We start from the raw sequence: 21,965 nt of genomic DNA, 5'->3' as shown, positions 1-21,965 counted from the left end.
GGGTTTATAATTAAACTCTCAAATGATATGGGCAACAGAGAAAAAAGGCTACGCAGCTCGCGGGACCTTCACCTAAACCCAAACTGACTGATTTTTTCTCATCATGTAAAACTGATTTTTCATAATGAGGTAAATAAGATCCGGATGAGAAGGTATGTGCAAAGTTATAGTCATACACTGTAGCTTTCATCCAAGAAAGCATGTTTGAACAATTTCATGAGATTTAAGTATGTGTTTAAATGACTTTTTGAACCGGTGCTTCAGAGTGCACACACATGTACAGTCTCACATCACGTCAGTAACTTTTTTTTCAGAAAAACAAGTCAGGAATAAATTATTCAAGAAAACTATTTCAAGGTGATAAAACATGTCTAATCACCTGAAATTCTCTCTTAAACCATGCATCAAAATAAAGTTATTTTAAAAGCACTGGCTTTTCTCACAAAACTTGTTTTTGGGTGGGTTTTTTTTTTTTTTTTAGAATAAAGGTATTAAGAGACAAAACATTGCACATTGTTAGCATTTTAAATAAAAAGCATTTCATGTAAGTGGCAGAGTAAGATAAAACCCATATTTAAGGATTTGATGACCAGTTTTCAAGCCAATGTCTAGAAGTATATGCAGGGAAACCGTAATCACAAAAGTGAAATAGCTTTGAATCAGATATGGGTGTGACAAGGAAATTAGAATGTGAAACACCGTTTTGCAAACTGATAACCATGCAATTAAGAGAGATGCAATCAAGTACATACACTATGACCACTTCACTACTTTTTAGAAACTATAATAATCCCAGTTAAATCATCACTGAACTAAGTAAAAATAGTGTCACCTCCACTGCTTATATTTTTTCTGCTTTATATTTCTGTTTCCAATATATATGTCTATTCAAGGAAGCAACATAAATCATTTTTTTTAACCCTGATTTGTTAAAGAAAGCTGAGGTCAAGCTCATCCATACGTAAATTTAAGTATGGGTCATTAATGTTTTGAAACTAATTCAAGGTAAGATTTTACCTGCATATCTATTATTCCGTGCCCTCCTCTGCTCAGAATGAATTTAAGTAGTTTTGTATGGCTTTAATGAATATCAAACAGCAATATTCGACTGAAGTGTAATTTGATTTGTTTGCAAATCCCTTTTGAATTGCTTTATGATGCGTAAGCGCATGCAGTTTATTAGGAAACAATAAGCAAAGAAGGCAAGCCAGGCAAGAAGCTTTGCTCACTTTCAAAGTCAAGGAAAAAATTTGGCCCCTGATCAAGTTCTGTGCAAGTGAGAACTTTTAAAAGATTTCCCATTTGGTTCCTGAAAAATAGAAAAGGAAGAGAAAAGGAGTCCTGAGTGAACAAATGATTTTAGAGACAAGGACTTGGACAGGCTGGTTGTGCTGGAAAATACAAACTGCAAGCAATCACATTCTAAAAGTTTTTCCTCAGTTTGCTGTTAAGTCAGGGAAAAGATTCTCTCATTGTCTTGTAGTTGTTTGAACTTACTTTCAAAATCCAGGAAAAAATGTGGATAGTTTTCAATTTCCCTGGTAAGGACCTTAAGAAGATTACCCATCCCAGCAAACCTAGTAAATGCAACAAAATCATAAACAGTTATATACGTAAAGTTACAATACTACAACTAAGGGCTTGATACAGTCTGCATCATATATTAAACATTTTGGCAAGTTCTGGACCATGAGAAACATTTTGATGGTTGGTTCTGCAATATTTATGCATGGGGACAGAGAGAGTAAGACCTTAGACAAACACAGAAATAATTCCATTCAACAAACTGGAATTTAAACATCAGTATAACATCACAAAGTACAAACATATATTTCTGAGTTTATTTATTTAGTAAGAGAAACAAACTTGGAACTGTATCTGTATTTGTAAATTCCCTAAATTGCTGGATTCAAGGTTACAGAACACCATTCCAGAGGGGGGGAAAAAAAAAAAAGAGAGGTCTTAATCCTTGGTTTGGATTCTTTACCATAAATCCATGTTATTCAATGAAAATAACTCAATTAAGGGAAAAAGTCTAATTTTTTCAATCAGCAAGGTTTTATAAAATACTACTACAAAATATATCAGAAAGAAAAGCTAAAAAGCTTGCTTTTTTAACCTTTTAACTTTAATGCGTGTATGCATTAAAAAAAAAAAAAAAAAAGAGGCTCAAACTCTATCCTTTTATCTCTTTATCTTTTATCACCTTGGAAGCCTTTGCATTTCAAGTTATGAAAAAGTCCCCAAAGGAAAAGTGACCAATTCTCAAAAAATTCTCTATGCAAGACAAGAAGGAAGGAGGTCTGAAGAGAAGTTTTTTTACCAGTACAGTCCTTAGGAAGATACATTATTCTAAAATTATGTAAAAATATAGCTTTCTTGGGCAAACTTAAACTTTTTCTCAGAAGAGAGAAAAATTAAACCATGAAAGGCACATAAGAGGATAAAGAGGCCTGCCTGGAGGGATGCAGAAAAACGTAATTTTAGATTTAAAACTCAGATTGAAAACTGATTTTTGCCTCAAAGATAAATATTCTCAGTACTCTAAACCATGGCTCTTGGGGCTCGCATCTGATGCTCATCTATTTTTCAGTTTAACTCTTTTCCCACTTAAGAAATCAGACCGCAAAAAATTATTCTAAGCATGTACATGGCTCATACGCCATATGAGGAGACAAAGATTTTTTCAAATTCTCCCCCAAGCATTACAGAATAAAAGTATCATGAACCCTAATTTCTATATGCATATTAGGGATACATTTCCATAGCAGGAAAACCTAGAAAGGTAGTGTAGGTCTTGGAATTTTGAAGCAGACATAGTCATTCCATAAAATGACATAAATTTAACCGATAATCGGTTCAGTGCATGCAGCTTCATGTAAATGAGGTTTTTGTTAGACAAATGGCTTTGTTTTGCATTAACTACTTCTTCAAAATTTTCTCTCCAGAACAGATCCAGTGAGCAGACTGTCAAGCCCTTTACAATTAGCAACATCTTGCATATACAACATTGAAATATGAAGAAACATCCTCCATTATTCATAAAGTTACAGGAAAAACAAAATACACGGTTTTACTTTCAGAACAAGATCTGCTCTTTATGAACCAAGTCTGACTTTCTGATTAGCCTACAAAGGGAAAAAACCTGCAAACAGAGCAAAATAGACTTTATACAGCATTAAAACTTGTATCTTCAATAACATTTTCATCGAACTGGTATAATACATTTTATCAGCACCAGGTAAAAGGGACAAGATAACGGGCATACTTTTAATTTCCTTTTCATAACCTTCAAAGAAACTATTGCGATTAATATGAAATACCATCACAATCTAATCACTCAGTTTGGATTCTTCAGTCTCAACTGGTTTCCAGCCGTCTCTTACCTCATTGCCTTCGATCTTCAGAGAGTCTCCAACCATTTCTTCTGCTGCCAAGGCCGGTGCTGCAGCCAGCGAGGGGCTGAGCCCGCGGCTCCTCCCGCCAGCCGGGAAACCTTCCTGCCAAAAACCTGGGGATCCGCGGCCTCATCCGCACCCAGCAGCTCGAGGGCATGTGCCCGAGCTCGGATCCGTCTTATGGCTCTGGAGACTTCTGACTATGAGTATTTTTTCCGGATTTTTGACTATATTTCTTAGCTTGCTTTTCATTTTATTCCCCTCTCCTTCAGTCTCACTGTAGAAACTGATTCAGCTATTCAGGTTGCAAGTATGAAACAAGAGCCCTGCCAAAAACTTGATTCCCATTTTCATGGTGAGTCTGCATCATTTTCCAAGGATCTCAAGGGCACTGGTTTGACACAATTTCTGATGTATATCAACCCCCCAAAATAGTGATATTCAACATCAACATCTAGAAGATACGGTTCAGGCAGCTGCTAAACATACTTTACTTTTTCATGATTTGAAATAATTTCTGGTTTCCTAAAAAAAAAAAAACAACCTAAATGTTGCAAGAAACTTTTACTTTAAACTATAACTCATCATTCAACACTAAGTTTTTAACTCTGTGTTAAAAGGTCAGCCTTCACCTTAATGTAAGTGCTAACAAATATACTCCCTTGCCCTAAAATTGATTATTCTTTATGGCTTGCTGCTTCCCAGTACATGGATTTTCCAAATTGTCTTTTCCTGGAAACTCTTAACAATGTATTCCTGATCTCAGGAACTACAAGTAACTTCCAGGATAATTTTTAATGAACCTTCAAAGTAACTAATGACACAAATTCTGAGCAGGTCAGTATACATACTGCAGTTGTAACAGATATGCAAATAAACAGCTGATGCACAGGAGCAAGACAGAAAGGTTTAGCTGAAGACCATAAAATTCCATTTCATTAAACTGGAAAGCATTTTGTTTTACTTACTGTTAAATCAGTTTAAATGTTGAAACGAGACACAACGCACATATAAAAAAATTGCTGTTGCAGCACTCCTAAATGATAGCAGCTTCTCTTCAGTGTCCCAATCCCTTTAAATCCCAACTTAACAGTATGCTTTAAAAATGATGACACGTTGACATGACAATGTTGTTTTCATTTTCATGTTTTCCACTGTTTTCAAAGCCATTAAAGTTTACTCTAAGATACTACGTAAACATACAGAAAATACTTTCTAACATAATATTGACAGTTTAAAGCTCATGAGTCAATTTTTGATGCTCAATATTTAATTAGCAGCACACAGACATTAAGAAACTGTAAAAACAGTTATGAACTAGAAGGTACATTTAGCATTTTGCATTTTTATATACCATTATTCAGGCAATTATTTCAAAATGCCGAGGTTTGAACAAAGTAACACAGGCTGGTTTTCTAATACATCACTTTGTCCCTAAAATTTCATTAATTTAATTTTGACATTTTACAGGCATTATATAGGATGGGAAAATAAATTCCTCTCCACCACTAAAATGATCAATTTACTTTTGAATTCTGATGGATAAAATACTACCCCTTCAAAACAAATCAAAATGCAACCTTTCAAATCTGACATGGATTTTATACAGGTATATTGGAAATATACTGAAATATGTTTTTATTATATACTAAAAGAGTTTTGAAAATTTAGTAAATGTTCACAAACCAGGTGTTATCTACTAAATATTGCATGCCCAAAGCTAAATCTCATGTTATTTAACTCTTTAAAATATTTATTTACACACAGTTTTAAGCAATGACATAATTTTGAAGTGTGGAGTTTTATATTATCTTGTAAATGATAGCTATAGCGCTATATAAATTGCTACAGAAGTACTAATTTATTTCTTCTTCTTTTACGGGACTAATTTAATCAATTCCAACCAAAGCCATCAGCATCACTGCAGCTACACTGAAGGTACAACAGACAAAGCATTTAAACCTGGTTTTAGTGAAAAAAGCCACATTCTCCAGCTCAACCCTTTGCTCCTCACCGCTGCTCCTTTGCCAGATACTATTTTCCTAAATCTGCCTGCTTACATAAACATAGTCTAAAAGGCTTGTGTCAAAATGAGCTGGATCAGCAAATACCTACTGCTTAAACCCATTTAGATCTAACGAAGCAGGGCTGGGAGTGTTCTCATGAGCGGCTCCAGTGGGAGTTTCAGGAGAAACAGAGACTCCCAAGTTCAGGAGTGGCAATGAATGATTAGGAAAGATAATCCCTAATGGCACCTCTGCATGGGCAGAGACAGGCAGCCCATCCGCAGTCTGAAGGAACTGTACTGCATGAAGCATTAGTGCCATTAAAGTGGTGGAACTGACCTTACTGCATGAATAATTAACTGTGGTTTCAAAAAAACACCAGCATCTGAACTCAAGATCTCTCAGATCAAAAGCACGACTCCAAATCGTTGTGATATCCAGCTATGAAGTTTGTTGAGGTGCTTATAACAGAAGAGCAGAAGAGCAAGACTCAGAGAACAGTTTACTCTATTAAGGAATAAAATAAAAACAAACAAGGATTAAAAAGAGCTGAAGTTTTTCAACAAAGATAATCTACTTTGTTTTCTGAAGGAAACCCTGTGTCACCCACTGGTTTGTGTTTGGGAGAGGAAAGAAGATATAAAAGATAATTTTTAATTGCATTTGCACACTCTATTAATAATGGGTTTTTTGCTTTCTTCGTTTTCTTTCTTCTATGCAATAAACAGGGAAGCATTTTGATTCACACTGACAGCAGTGCTATAAAACTGTTACAGTTGGGGTTATCTAGACCCCAAAACAGGAACAGCAGGAGCTCTGTCATTCTGCACTGATGTTTGTCTGAACTCTGCTTAAAGCTCTTCAAAAAGCCCCTTAAGCTCAATCACAACAGTTCACGTTTTATTATACAGAATCACAGAATGTCAGGGATTGGAAGGGACCTCAAAAGATCATCTAGTCCAATCCCCCTGCCAGAGCAGGAACACCTAGGTGAGGTTACACAGGAAGGTGTCCAGGTGGGTTTTGAATGTCTCCAGAGAAGGAGACTCCACAACCTCCCTGGGCAGCCTGTTCCAGTGTTCTGTCATCCTCCCCATGAAGAAGTTTCTTCTCATATTTGAGTGGAACCTCTTGTGTTCCAGCTTGAACCCATTACCCCTTGTCCTATCATTGGTTGTCACTGAGAAGAGCCTGGCTCCATCATGACACTCATCCTTTACATATTTATAAACATTAATGAGGTCACCCCTCAGTCTCCTCTTCTCCAAGCTAAAGAGCCCCAGCTCCCTCAGCCTTTCCTCATAAGGGAGATGCTCCACTCCCTTCATCATCTTTGTGGCCCTGCGCTGGACTCTCTCCAGCAGTTCCCTGTCCTTCTTGAACTGAGGGGCCCAGAACTGGACACAATATTCCAGATGAGGTCTCACCAGGGCAGAGTAGAGGGGAAGGAGAATCTCTCTCGACCTACTAACCACCCGCCTTCTAATACACCCCAGGTACCATTGGCCTTCCTGGCCACAAGGGCACAGTGCTGGCTCATGGTCATCCTGCTGCTGACCAGTCTCACTGCCCTTCTCGGAAACCTCTCCAAGGGGTCCAACTTCCACTCAGCTCTCAGTACAGTGCTCCGAATGCATCCAAGTACGGTGCCAAACATAATGAAGGAATCGTGTCTTGCAGAAAACTGTGCTTTTCCCTCAAATACTATTTGTACACTTTCACTTCACTCATTGTTTGCCCTTCTGCATTTTGGTCTTTTGTTCATCCTGCTTCTGTACAGCACCTTACATTTATCTCCATCAAACTCCACATAGGGTTTTTTTTAAATCATCTCTCCAATTTTCTTACAGGTAAAACTATTTTCATGGATATAGTAGTATCATTAGCTACACTTGTTTTACTGGTAAATGTTTAAATTTTATAAACCGTAGTTACATTGATGAAGAGAAATATAACAGCTGATATTTAACAGATAGCTGTGCAAATAGATGTTATATTTGAAAAGTGGTATTATTCCTCTACGGACTTTATTTTAGAAATCAGACTGCATTGTTAAGAAAAAAAAATGTGTAAAAATACTCATACATTTGTGTTTGAGATGCTAATTGCAAAAAGACCCTGAAGATATTTCACAGTGAAGTACCTATAGTATTTTCTAGTAAGACACAGAAAGGCAAAAACAAACGCAAGCTCTTTTCAGAAGGCAACCTACATTTGTTTTCCAGAAAAACATCAAATTATCCCTAATGTTGGCCTCTAAATACTGGGTTTGTAAGATTTTCATAACATAAGTAACATATTCACATAACAAGATGCACCAAGAAGCAACCTACACACAAGTGAAGAAAAACCAGTGCCACACAATCTTTATGCAAGCGATGCAAAAACCACCCCAACAAAACTCAAACTCAAAAAACAGATGTAAAGAAGTGAAAAGCATAATAAGAGAAAAAAGTTGCTTGAGGTGAAAGTAACTCAAGATAAAAGAATCATTTCTGCTTTGAACAATTATTTTATTACAATTCCTAGATAAGCAACACTTCAAGCCAAGAGCTTTTGCTCTTAACTGATTCGTAGATTGCAGGACACAATTAAAACACACAAAAAAGGTGAGGCAAATCAAAGGGAGTTAATAAATAGTTTGTAATGACAAATACATTTTTCACTAATCATAAAATGTTAAAAGAGCTGGCCAACAATATTAGTACCTGTAGCCCCAAGGATTAAAGAGCTTGGCTCATGGTTTCACTAAAATAAAAAGGTTAAAAAAAGCTGATCACCTCAGATGAACTTAAAAGTTATTCAAGGGGGAGATTCTTCTAGATGCCAGCTCTCACACCTGAACATACTTTGAACAGAACTCTCATATATTTTCGAAGTGCATCATGGCAGAAGAGCCATCATGAAAGGATGAAAACCAGGCAACCAGAATATCTGGATTCCAATTCATAGATCATAATAATAATTAAAAAAAAAAAAAGTAGAATGGAAGTCAATTAAGTAATTAGAATAGAATTATATTTGAAATTAAGAAAACACTGCTGTACTTTGATCCTTCCACAGGAGTGTACAGTAACTACAATAATCTAGTTTGAATAGGCCTTCGCATGCACAGATGCTGCCACACAAAACAGGGAGACAATTTCCCTGCACGCAATAAATGAAGCCTCTATCAATTGATGCTGTTCAGTAAGAAAAGCACGATACTAATGTTTACCAAACTGATACACAGGAGAGAGATACCTTTAACAGAAACAGAACAGGTTTGGCTAGTTTAAGTGTTTCTTCCTTCAAAACAAAACCACTTCATTTTTTTTTTTTCCAGGTGGCGTTTGACTCAGTTCTTCCAAACTCTTGTAAGAGAAAAGCAGCTACATCATCATCTTTCTCTTAAAGTTTTCTCGTCCTTGTCTTTTCTCACCAAAATCATAGTGAAAAAGGAAACACACCATTTCAGAACATGCTCCACTTTGGAAATCTAAGGATTTGGGCATTTGAACAGGTATCTGTTTTTGACATCTGTGAATATGAGTAAAAGAAAATCTGCTCTAGATCATATACATTCTTCGATACAGAATCACAAACAGGACTCTCAGGTGAAAAATCAGAAACAGAAAAAAATGTGGCTGGTCCCTTCTCTTAATGACTGTCAAGTATTCAGCCTTCTGACTATGCCACACGGAGTACTGTGCACTATACTCACAGAAAATCCACTGCAAGTGTCTGAAAAAACAAGATGAAAACCATCATATTCTAGTTCTTTGTGCAACTGTGGTAAAGATTTTCCCCAGAGTGATTTCATTTCCAAGTTATTTCTTGTGCCAGTTGATAATGGGAATAAGTCTTTGCATGTTAACTTTGTTCTTTATTTATTTTACTTCTCCGTTTAATAAATAAAAGCCAAACCAGCACATATAATCTGAGTCAAGCCAGACATAAATCCTAGAGTGACTGGATATCTTATCGCATATTTGCTAGTGATCTGCTCTGAATGTGTCAGTATGTAGGACATAATGTATTCTGCTGGCTAAATTTGTACTTCTGGTTTGGAAAGTAATGATCTGTAAGATATAGATCTGAAGCTGTCTTTATAAGTATTCTTTACTGGAAACGGGGAGAGAAGTCAAACAACATCTTACAATACTAATCAGACAATTCATTCTGATCAAACATATCGATATTACTGGAATTAAAATAACTGTGGCTGACACAATAGGTATCAATAGCTCAAGATTTGAGGAATTAAAGATGAAATGTGGTCTTCATAGGGATTAGCTGCCATTAGCTCAAAATACTGCCGTTTGTGTGATAGAGGTCTGCTTTAATATCTCATTACACACAATAAGAAAACTTGCTGAACAATTTGCGTTACGATACCTTCTTTTTTTTTTTTAACTTAAAATTTCAGAAAAAAGGTAAAAGAAAAACATCTTATGTGTCTCTGGGTGAGGACAAAGGAAGAATGAACAGGTATCATCCCAAGACAGCAATGTGAGAGACCACCTAATCCCAAGAAAGTAGTAAAGAAATGAGGTTTTGCTGAACTACAGAGGCATCTGAATAACAGAATAAGGCAAGAACCTACAGGAGGGTTCATTAACCAGGTATCTGTAGAAGCTCCTGGAGCTCACTGGTGATAAATGTTCCTTCTATAGCACAGAGGAGTTTGCCAAAGGAATGGTTATTTTAGACTTGTTTGATACTTATGGGGAGAATTAACTGAATAAGGATGGAAACACAGGAGAAATAATTAAAAACAGCAGAGGTTACTAAGCAAGGAAAAAACAGCAAACTGAAGATCATGATTTTTAAAAAAGTAGTTTCAGTAATTTCACATAACTGGAAGAACAGGTCTCTCAGAAAGTTGATTTTTGGGAGAAGGGAGTGCAGGAAACTCAACAGTTAAGAAAATACACAACAGGTTATTCCCATGGACAAAATAGAGACTTCAAAATAGATATGCCTGTATAAGCATATGGAAGAACTGAAACAAAGAAATATATAAAGGAGGGAGCTTTGACAAATGACTGGAGATGAGAAAAGAGAAAATGCTATTTAGTGTCATGAATTTGTTGTGACACTGAAAGTCTGAAAAAGTAGTTGCCAGTGGTTTACTGGCAAAAAAGATGATGGTATTTTTAAATAGTATCTGGTATCTGCTGTATAGATCTGGTTTTGTTCAATACTTTTAATTAGTGACAGACAGAGGAGAAGAAAGTAGACTTTTAAAATATGTACTAAACTAGAAGGGAATTAAAATATCCTGGAAAATAGGACCCTAATTCAAAACCACTTTGATAAATTGGTGATATTACCCAGAAGAAATTCACTACATGCAAATGGGAAATACTCCACTCAAGGAAAACAACAAATCAATCCCACGAATGCAGACGGAATGGTAAGCAGAAAGTTTGAGGAAAAAAAAATATTTAATCATTACACTGGACTATAAATTAAACAGGGTAGAAAGCTGCTAAACTCCATAATTGTTCAAAGATTGCTCTCACAGTCAAGTTAAGGGACAAAGAGACTGAATACTGAACAAGAAGAGATTTCCTCCAAAACGCTAGTCTAATCTGTAATTATGAAGGAGTTACAGAAAATTATAAATTCCAATAAAACTTCCCCTTTTTTCTTAATTAGTTTTGTGTCATTTTTTAATCCCTTCTGATATTATTTTATTAATTCATGTTCTTTCACATTAAACACTCATTAAAACTTATCTGGGCAGACTGGGTCCACGGCATTTTTCTGCAAAATAGTCAACCTTGAAAATTGCCTTTAGTTAACAGGCAAACACATTAGCCCTCTTAATGATGTAAACATAAAGATTCTTAATTTTGCATTGTGCCCAATACTTTAAGAAGTGCATTCCCTGGTAAATCTATTTTCAAATAATGTGTTTTACACACACAGAATGCCAAACAAGCTTTTGTGCCCCAACACGAGCTGCTAAAAACAAGTGCAACTTTTTTTTATATATTAACGAGCCTGCTATTTGCCTAAGATGACAAATAAGGAAGGACTACTGTGGATGGCGCTGAATTAAAACCACGTTTAAATTAAAAATTAGATTTTTTTGTAAGTGTAAATGAAAATTAAAACACCACACTGACCCTGACAGGCTCCGCAGTAATTAATTCAAATCGCTACTGGAAGCTATTCCTAATTTAGCAATGAAATTTGCACAATAACTTTTTATTAAGACAATAAAATTCATGCACAGTGGTGACTTTATATCCCACTCCTGCCTTGCTGTAAAAATCTATTTTTAGCTAATTGACAAATCTCGACGGCGATTAATCACAAGCCCATTCACGGCACAGCTCGCTCCCTTCCCCGTTACGAGATGCACAAGCGTATAGAGGCCCATTATACAAAGAAAACCGAGCATTGTTCAACCACGTGAGTGAAATCAAACATGCACAGGGGTGGACATTGTGCCGCTGCGGTGACAACCCCAGGGCCGGGGTTCCCGGGCAGGACACACCGAACCCGGCGGGGCCGGGGCGCCCCCTGCCGCCCCCAACGGCCGAGCCAGAGGTTTTGACACAAAGAGCAGGAAAATTCATGCTCTTGATAAAAAGTGGTTGACTTCTCTGAAACGCTCGTACCTTTACGCCTCAGCAAATGGCCAGGATTAGATCTAATCATTAGTTTATATGTGCACCGAGTCATTGCGGCCTTTCAGTACTTAAAAGTGGCCTGTAAGAAAAATAGGGACACACTTTTTAGCAGGGCCTGTTACGACAGGACACAGGCTAATGGTTTTAAACTAAAAGAGGAGAGATTCAGGCTAGACATGAGGAAGAAATTTTTTACAAAAAACACTGGCCCAGGTTGCCCAGAGAGGTGGTTGATGCCCCATCCCTGGAGACATCCCAGGCCAGGCTGGATGGGGCTCTGAGCAACCTGGTCTAGTTCACAGAATCACAGAATGTCAGGGATTGGAAGGGACCTCAAAAGATCATCCAGTCCAATCCCCCTGCCAGAGCAGGAACACCCAGATGAGGTTACACAGGAAGGCGTCCAGGCGGGTTTTGAATGTCTCCAGAGAAGCAGACTCCACAACCTCCCTGGGCAGCCTGTTCCAGTGTCCGTCACCCTCACCGAGAAGAAGTTTCTTCTCATATTTTACGTGGAACCTCTTGTATTCCAGTTTAAACCCATTACCCCTTGTCTTCTCGGTTGTCACCGAGAAGAGCCTGGCTCCATCCTCGTGACACCCACCCTTTACATATTTATAAACATTGATGAGGTCACCCCTCAGTCTCCTCTTCTCCAGGCTAAAGAGCCCCAGCTCCCTCAGCCTTTCCTCATAAGGGAGATGCTCCACTCCCTTCATCATCTTTGTGGCTCTGCGCTGGACTCTCTCAAGCATTTCCCTAAAGATGTCCCTGCTCATTACAAGGGGGTTGGACTAGATGAGGTTTGAAGGTCCCTTCCAACCCAAACTATTCTGTGATTCGATGATCAGTGCTAACTCACTTCTGCAGGAGATGCACGCTTCAAGCTGAATTTTTGCAGGGACTACAGCTCCAGTATCAGTGGATGACTTTCTCCTCTACTCTTACTTTCCAAAGCCAAACTAATCTAGGTAATATTTTAATAATCACATTCCAGAATGAGTAACAGTATTAAAAAAAAACATATTGCTTTCCCTTTCTTCCCACTGAAATTCAGAATTTAGTTTAAAAAGAACTGTGTCTGCATCGAAAATTATGAAAACCATCCTTTCTACTGGAATGTTAAACGGGGTTAAACGGGGTAACCAGGCTTAGCAGAGAGCGAGGCTGTGAGTGTTCTTAGCAGGGCATCGCAGCCCAGCATCTGACACAGGCTATGTCAGCCCTCAGCTCCAGTCCTGCATCCTCCATGTGAACAGAAATATCACTTTTATTTGCCTTCATTCAATGAAGTTACAAAGCAGACTAAAAGCTGAGAAAGAAAAAAACCTAGTTTCCCTTTTGTAGTCTCTGACTAAAACCCAGATATATGGGATGACATACGTTTAGCTTTAAAATGTCAATTATCTGCAATGAAAAAATGGAGTGAGGTGGTTAGTTACTTTCAATATTTTCTTATTGCCTGTTTAATACTCCTGTTTGAAAGGCAAATCAAGCCTTTTAGAACCAGAAACTATAGAAAAGGCACCATATTTAGATTCAGAGCAAAATTTAAGTTTTGATTTTACTTAAAAAGGATCTAAGAATCTTGTTAATGTCATTTTCAGTATAAACTAACTCCCTATTCACACTTGAGTACAGATGACATAAGTTAAATGTAAAATAAATACACCCTTATAAAGGTATAACACATTAATTTCTGACAAAACTTCAAATTATAATCAACTATTTAAATACTTCATTTAAAAATATTTTTAAAAGGCGTATAACTTATTAAAAACTTAAATTGTGTAAAGATCACACATTCACACAAACATACATAACGTATGTACATATACACATCTACACACAGCACATTTAACAAAGAACTGAGAAACACTTGCTTTTTACAGGAAAAAAAAAGAAATTAATCAAGAATAAAACTTAACACAATAATAAAGATCAAGATTAAAATAACTGACTTAACAACACTGAGTTTGCTGACTCAAACCCATCTACTCCAGGTGTCTGCAGAAACAAGCAGTTGTACACCTGCAGCACAGCGTACAGAGTCAGGGAATATTAAAAGCTCTTAGCTCATGACTTGGATGATGTGAGCTCTCTGGAAGATGGGATGGGGCAGGAAAAAAAAGCCTCAATTATTCCCAATTTGATAACCAACAAATGGAAGATAGAAATTTTCTGAAAAATGTTAATATTTGTCATTAATAAAACCGTTTTGTAACACAGCACTGAAATACGGCTGGAAATTGAATTAATCTTTTCTTCCTTGTTCTTTGAGCCAATCATTATTTTAGTTGCAGTTTATTCAACTGGCTTACTAATAAAAACAACAGAACTGAAAACTTCAGAAAAGCCTGAGAGATGAAATAAAAAAATGCTCAGTGACTGAAGATTATCAGGGTTGATAGGAAGTAACAAAAATTTACTTAAGGAAAAAAAGTTCAAAGAATACAGCGTAAAGACCAAAAAGGAATGGAAAGACCTAAACCAGTATACGTTTCAACAGTGCAAAAAACCTCTTCTATAAAAAAGCCAATAAATTGCAGAGGATTCTTTTATTACAGAATGAGTGTTTTTTGATATACTAATGTTAGAAAAAAATATACATATATACACAATATAAACTATATATGCATACATAAATTGGTCCCAGATACAAAGTTTGAAATTTTACATGTATATTTTATATCAGATATACCAAGTTATTAATACTACCGTCCAAACTACTTAGGGAAGTCTTTGTGAAAATAATATATTCAAGAATTAATAACTGTAAATGACGGTGGTGGAACAGACATTCGGCATCTATCTCACCTTTCTGACATTTTAAAGCAGAATTATTTGAAGTCGACAAAAGTCCAACTAAAGCAGGACCCAGCTCAGTGCTCGACTCCCCTTTTGTGTACGCTCTCCACAATGTCATCCAAGAAAATGCTCTAACTACTCTCAATCTGCTTCTCTTCAATTTAGCTCTTGAAGAATTGGCTTGTTCCAGTTCAGAGTTTGCCTGGCCACCAACCTTCCAACCACAAGTGCTAAAACCAAGCATTGCCTAAACCACCAGAATTTTCACCATATTACCAACCACATTTCATTAACCTAAATAACCAGCGCAAAAGGACCAAGATTGTTGTTTAATCTATCCAATCAAATTAAATATGCAAATAAGAAGATCCTTGTTTTCCTACAAGAAGTTTAAAATTCTGTTGCAAATGATTCCTGCATTTTAATGCATTTCATCTACAAACCGAATTGGCTATCATAAACATCGTAATATGGGGTTAATAATAAAAGGTTCTTTGAAAACATGCTACAGTCAGCATGTTCTAGCCAGGAGGAAAACCCCAATATAAATCAACATAGCTGCTGCTACCTGATTTGGTTTTGAAAAAAAGCTGCAGTTAAGGCTGTTATCCACTAAGTGGCATCATCAACTCAAACACCTAAATTTGACAAAAAATAATCATAGTCCAGTGCCTTTTAACTCCTACACACAAATTGATGGAAAACATTTTCTTAAGTTGATTCATTTTATTCAAGTGTTTCAGAAATTTAAAGACGATTACAAACAGTCAATGTATTAGTAAACCAGCAGTACCAATTTACTTTTCACACCAAGATATTTGTAAATGTTTAGCAGAATGGTCAGGTTAGAAATAAAATTATCATGATACACATATTAAACAAAGCAACCAAAACATTGGAGTAATAGGAGCTCAAATCAGACACATGAAGGCATAAAAAGGTATTTTTAAAGTAGCTGGGGTTTCAGAAGAAGTGTTGTACACCAGCAATTCTAGTATTTTGTGTTGTGAAGTGCGAAAATACTAAAAGTCACACCAGATGGTTAAACACTTTAAAAAAACCCCCAGTAAATCTAATAGAGTAGATGAACTGATGCTACCTGATGCTAGAAGGTATTGAAAAAATTACAATAAATGGGAAAGTAAGAAAAGTATCACATTTCACTAACTATTTAAGGATCAGTTTTTAAAAAGTTACTTAAGCATTAATGACTGTAAATATAGTTTTTTGCTAACTGTTCACTGGAAAAAAAGCATTTAGGAACAGTACAAATACAAGAAAAAATAACAGAAGTCTCATTTTAAAATAGTTTTTGTCCTCTCTATTCTTATTGTTTGTCCCTGGTCTTTTATCACTGTCAAGTTGTACATACGTAAACAGCTACTGAAAATAAAGGGAAAAAAATCAGCATCACTGTCTATAAGAGTACAAGAACATGAAATGAGCAGCTGCTTCTGCGTCTCTGCCTCTTAAAAGCATACATTTCAAGCTTGTGAAATGTCCTATACATGCACTAAAATTCTGAGCATACTTCAATGCTGGAAGGATCAAGACATTATTTTTTTAAGTTATTTTTTTTTCCTCACTGGCCACAGAGGAATCGCATTAGGACATCGTCCTTCTTCCCTACATCCGCCTACGACAACCATTTGCTGCAAGTCAGCGACTCCAAAACCAAATTGTTTACAATTAACTCAAAAAGCCATTAAAAAAATTGTTTCTTTGTTCCAGTTGGAAAGGGAGACAGCCAGATGTGTGGCTTGTTGATCTTGCTCTTTTCTGACCTCTGAGTGTAGGAAGAACTGCAGCTGAGGAAGGAAGTCAGCAAGTTGTGTTAATGAAGGTAAACATGGCAAAAAAAGATGTTTACAATTTTTTTTTCATGGAAGAAAAATCTCTTTGAAAGAGTTTGTATTAAAAAAAAATAGATATTACAGAGCCTTAGTTTCTGCTATTGGTGGAAAAATAGAGCCTTTATTTCTGGAGAAGCTAACAGTCTGCAGGTTTTCTTACTTTTGAAAAATTCTACCCTTAATTTCAAGAGCTTCATGAAGTTTCACTGCTGTAAATCAGCAAACGCCTCATCATTAAAACCTGCTGGGAGACCATCCCCCTGTGAGGATGCAAAATTCAGGAAAAGCATTTTAATTTTAGGCTCTGAGTCACAGTCTACCACTACAGACTAAAATCAGGCCTAAAACTGAATTTCAGACTCACAGAGCGTGCCCACTTCTTTGGAAAACACATCTGGCCAACAACACAAGGCAACAAACTACAGTCACCTTCCTTCACACCTCTCCCTGAACCAGGTTTCTGCACTGTATCTGTAAAGCACCTGGCAGTGAGCGAACTAGAAATCCATGCTGAAAACTTCATTGCGTGGTGCTCCTCACAACAGTACAGAACAGCCCTGTACAAGATACTCTGTGAGCATAAAAAAAGAACAGTCTTTTAAAGATTGCACAGTAATAGACATGAAACATCATCTTGTTTCTGAACTTGGAATTATTTTCTAAGGAAAAAAAAAAAAGTCTAGAATGCATTCTGAATTTCTACAACCCCACTGCTCCTCATTTTATCACAGCACCTGAGAAGTTAGTAGAAGTTTCCACATTTGAGGTGATGCCTAAGGACACAGTTGCATGTGAAGTACAAAATCACTCCAGAGATCCAGTTTTAGATATTAATTCTAGCACCTAAGCATCAATCCAGACTCCTTACGCAGTTACTGAAGCTTCCCAAATGTTCTACAGGCATCCAACTTAATTGTCTGAATTAGGTTAAATGTTTGATATCGCTCTCCCTGTAACACCATCTTCATCTTAACAGCTCACACTAGTATTTTTAGAAAATTATGCCTAATTCTTGTCAACCAGTTACTATTTTAAAAACACACCATCTGACGACCTGAGTAATATTATCCTAGTTCATCTTTCGACTTATGTTTATTATGATATTAACTAAGAAAATTTCCTATGTATTTTTAGAAAACAGGAAACTGAAAACTAGTTCACTCTCTCCTCATCCTGTGTTCTCCTACCCCCAAGGTAATTTAAAAAACAACATTAATAGATCACCAGGCACGTGCATATGACTGCGCAAAACCATTTCTGCAAACAGTTATACAAATATTTAAACTGGTAATAAAATTCAAATTCTGGAGAATTAAAACAATATTACATGTCATCTTTTTCAGAACAATTGTAAGGGACACTGGTCATTTTAAAAACAGCTTAAGAGATTCACTCTTTCTGCTTGCACTAAGAGAAATGAAAAACCTGATCATGTAAGACGTTCAGCACAGCTCAAACAGCTCACAGTTACAAGCACAAAGAACTGCTTCTACTGCATTAGTATTTAGAAATTATTACTGGCTTGTCATCATATTAAGATTTTATTTTCAGAACCTTTTATTTTAGAGAAAAAATAGTTAGATGCTTCTATGGTCCATATTGTCATACTCTTCTGAATGAGTCAATCTATAAGGTCATTAAAGACATATTTAAGAGCTTCATTTTGAAAAAAATAGTTGGTCTTATCGTCTGTATAAGGTCTCAAATAGCAAACAGTTTGGACTTCAAAAATTTAGCAGGTAAAAAAAATTACTGAAAATTTTTTCTGCCAGTTACAGTTCCTACTAGGCTATTAGTTTATACCAATGGAATTAATAAAAGCAGTGACCTACACTGCAGTAATATTAGCTTTCTACAGACTAAGTTTAAAAGAATCCATAATTTGGCAAATCTCTGTTTCCTCATTTCACACTCCTCCTTTCTCATCGCTTCCTTTTTCTTCTGACATGTTAGAGTGCTCATCTCTATTGCTGTCATTTTTCCCTTTAATCCTTCCTTTTCACTTTACTTGTCCTGTCTAAGATCTCCCTTCAGCTCATCTCAGTATCCCCTACTAGGATAAGCCCATCCAGAACACTCACTTTTGAGATCCTCTCCAGCTCAGAAAGACCCTTCTTCACTTAAAAAGTAGAATGGACCTTAAGTTTACTTGAAAATCTATTTTAATAAAATTTATTAGGTCTGTCATAATTCCTATTTTAAATTCCATACAACTGTAACAAAATAGAAGGCTGGAAGACCTTTTAAGTGAAAAAGTGTAAGTACAAAATAGACAAAGCAGCTTCAGTGGTCAAGTATACGGTCCTTACAAATATCGCACCATTAGTTTTCAAGGTAAGGAAGAACAGTTGCCTACACTGCAGAAATTGTCAAAGCTATGATTATAGCCTTTAATCTTAGTAAGTCTTTCCTTAGGTTTAAAGCAAATAAAACAATTTGTTGCTGCAAGTACTGGCACTGATTTCCTTGTGTCAACACCAGTACTTGCCTAAGTCCACAGCGAGCTGACGATGCAGAGGTCTGAACAGACAGAAAATTAAGCCTCCAAGAAGCCTTTGCAATCCCATAGATTTTCAGCAGCAAATTCCCTAAACCAGCAGATCCCGGATGAGTGCAAGTATTGATACAAGACAAAGGGCAGACAGAACTGAACCACCACTTCCAAGGGCAACAAGCTAATCAAACAACTACATACTCGATCATAGATAGACCGTGCAGAGTTGCTGGTGTCATTTCTCTCAGGAATATGAAAATTTACAACAACTGAACTGTTATTATTTGAAATCTCAAATAACAGTGGACTCATTCAACAAACACATAAACACTGTACAAAGTGAAGTCCAGCATACTGTATTCTTTAGCTTTCTCACAATTCATGTATAAAACAAAGGGGGTATTTAACACAAACACTTGGTTATGTCTTACCTAGAAATACAGTCGTTCCAATTCACATCCAAAAATCCAAAGAGGTGATGCTAAACATTCAACGTCCGCCTGTCATGAAAAACATTCAAAATTACACTTGGGATCACTGTGCTTTTCCCTCTCTCAATTTTCAGATTAAACTTGCTATCTTAAAAAGGAAATATACCCGATTATATCCATGAAAAATGGAAATTATTATTTTAAAAGTGAAATTTGGAACTTGCAAAAATTTTCAAAGTAATACTATTAAAAATGCTGCTAGGTTGAAATGACCAGGTACTTAAACTGAATTTTTATCTATTCTGCAGAATAGATTAGATTTAATATCAGTTTCATAATGAGCTGTTGCCAAGACTGGTACAGCCAAAGGTAAATAATGTTCACTAGTACCAGTTTGCATTGTACTAAGAATTAGAAGAAATGCTAATGAGATAAAGAAAATGCAAATCCATTTCCAAAATATTTATCAATTTATTGTAACAGCTACATTTATTCTAAACATTTACACTGGAAGAGGTCTGGTTAAAGCTGTTCTATGTTCAGAAATTAATTTTCCAATCTTTTGAACCTACCGAAATACATCATGTAATTTAAATGCCTAACTGGTCATTTCTTTCTGCAGGCGTTGTGAGAGAAAAACAAGGGGACCGGGTCCTTCATAAGGATCTAGAGCAGGGGTGTCAACCTCATTTATACAGTCCTGAAATTACATTCGGCCCTTTGAAGGCAACCGCGAGGCTGATGTGGCCTCCAGTGAACATGAGTTTGACATCCCTGCTCTATAGGGACAGTTGTGCTTAGGGTCTCTCTCTTATGGCACTTTTTTAACTCGCTCAATAAAAGAACTTACAGGGATGTGAGTCTGCACCCAGAACAAAGACGAAGTCAAGAAAAAGAAATCTGCTACGGAAAAGCTCAGAAGTGAACTTCTGTTTCAACCATAACCTCAACGCTGCTAATATAACTCCATAAATGATCTTCTTCCCAAATATTCTGGTTCACTATTCTCATGACTACAGAAAAACAGAGGTCCATGACTACAGAAAAATCGAGGTCATCAGGTCCATAAACCAGTTGAATTAAGTTTTGGCTCTAAAAAACCCGTGGTTGTTTTTCTGCAGCTATATTTATAAAGATATGACTGAAACGTGGTTCTAACTAAGGATTTTTACTCGCTTAAGTTCAAAAGAGTAAGAGTGCTTGATCACCACTTAAAGAGGAATTCTCTTTTGAAACTCAGGGGTGGTGCAGTGCAGATTTTTTTTTCCTAAAACTACGTTCCTTACTGAAAACTATAACAATTCATTATAAAAACAGATTAAATTAAATCAGAATGTAACACTAATTTCTCAAGTAGAGCATCCACACAGGGAACTAATTAGGAATAGCTCCTCTGTGTAAACAAACCTTTGTACCAATTAGTAGCTGGTCAAGTCAGGGAACTCCCTTTCTCTAGGGGAAAAAAGTCTATTTTCAGCATTGCTTTATTTTGCTGCTGGTTGAAAACTCTCTCCAGTTCTGTAGCAACAGAGGGTGTTTAGAACTTATATTTCAGAAACTCTGATGGGAAGTTGGTCAACATTTGAAAAAGAAAAAAGAATGGCAGCAGAAAGCCTAAAAAAATTTAAAAAATTTTAAAAATATCGTAGAATTAGAACTTCAAAAGGGATGAGAACAAATCCTGTTCACTGTCTAGGCCAATTGGCCAATTCTGTCCCAAGGGTTTACACAGGCCAGAACAATAACAGTGAAATGATTCAAAACAAACAGTGGAGTAAATGAAAAGAGTACATGGGAAGAACAATTCTCGGTTGTTGTTCTATAATAAGAAAAGCAAACAAATAAAAACCCCAAGGCGAGAATATTATGCCCAGATAGCATTTTCACTGCGTCAGTCAGGTGCAACAGTAAAACTCCATAACTGGAGGCTATTCAAGGGACGCCGAGAATTCATTTACTACGTTCGAATCTGTGCAGGACAGAACCTACCGGAGCCGACTCCTACCTGTTGAAGATGATCCAGAGCCTTCCCGATAATTACACAGAGGCTGCAATCTGTGGATTAAAAAATTTGTTTAAAAGAATTGTTATTAATGAAGCTGTTTTAATTACTAAGTAAAAATAAAAAATGTTACTTAAATGCCTTCAAAATATAGTAATTTCCTTTTTTTTTTTTAAAAGCAATGAGTACTGCTGCAAAGTATCTTCTACTGTGCGTTACGCCCAGAGGAAAAGGTCAATTAATCCCATTGTACAGCGCATCAGGGCAGTGAACGACCGTGTTTAGGATGTTTAATTAATTCTGGAGAATGATGGAGCTTACACAGGAAAGAAGCCGGGAAGGAGGAA

General features: G+C 36.5%; 1 protein-coding gene across 4 annotated transcripts in view; it reads right to left on the bottom strand.

The window, feature by feature from the left end:
- Window positions 1-21,965, bottom strand: part of CYRIA (CYFIP related Rac1 interactor A) — a 56,983-nt gene that overhangs the window by 19,147 nt on the left and 15,871 nt on the right. For 2 of the 4 annotated variants that reach the window (XM_065630992.1, XM_065630994.1), the window contains exons 2-4: window positions 21,622-21,671; window positions 19,617-19,685; window positions 1,230-1,309 (exon numbers count right to left, since the gene is read on the bottom strand). In XM_065630992.1, coding sequence (XP_065487064.1) covers window positions 1,230-1,302 — 73 coding nt within the window. In that variant the 5' untranslated portion in view covers window positions 1,303-1,309; window positions 19,617-19,685; window positions 21,622-21,671. Of the gene's footprint in view, window positions 1-1,229; window positions 1,310-1,497; window positions 1,578-19,616; window positions 19,686-21,621; window positions 21,672-21,965 lie in introns of all 4 variants that reach the window. The other 2 variants (XM_065630993.1, XM_065630995.1) reach the window with 2 other exon arrangements.

Source organism: Caloenas nicobarica, chromosome 3 (genome assembly GCF_036013445.1).
Source record: "Caloenas nicobarica isolate bCalNic1 chromosome 3, bCalNic1.hap1, whole genome shotgun sequence".
NCBI lineage: Eukaryota > Metazoa > Chordata > Aves > Columbiformes > Columbidae > Caloenas > Caloenas nicobarica.
Note: the sequence above shows the minus strand (reverse complement) of the source record. Positions and strands in the feature narration are given on the sequence as shown.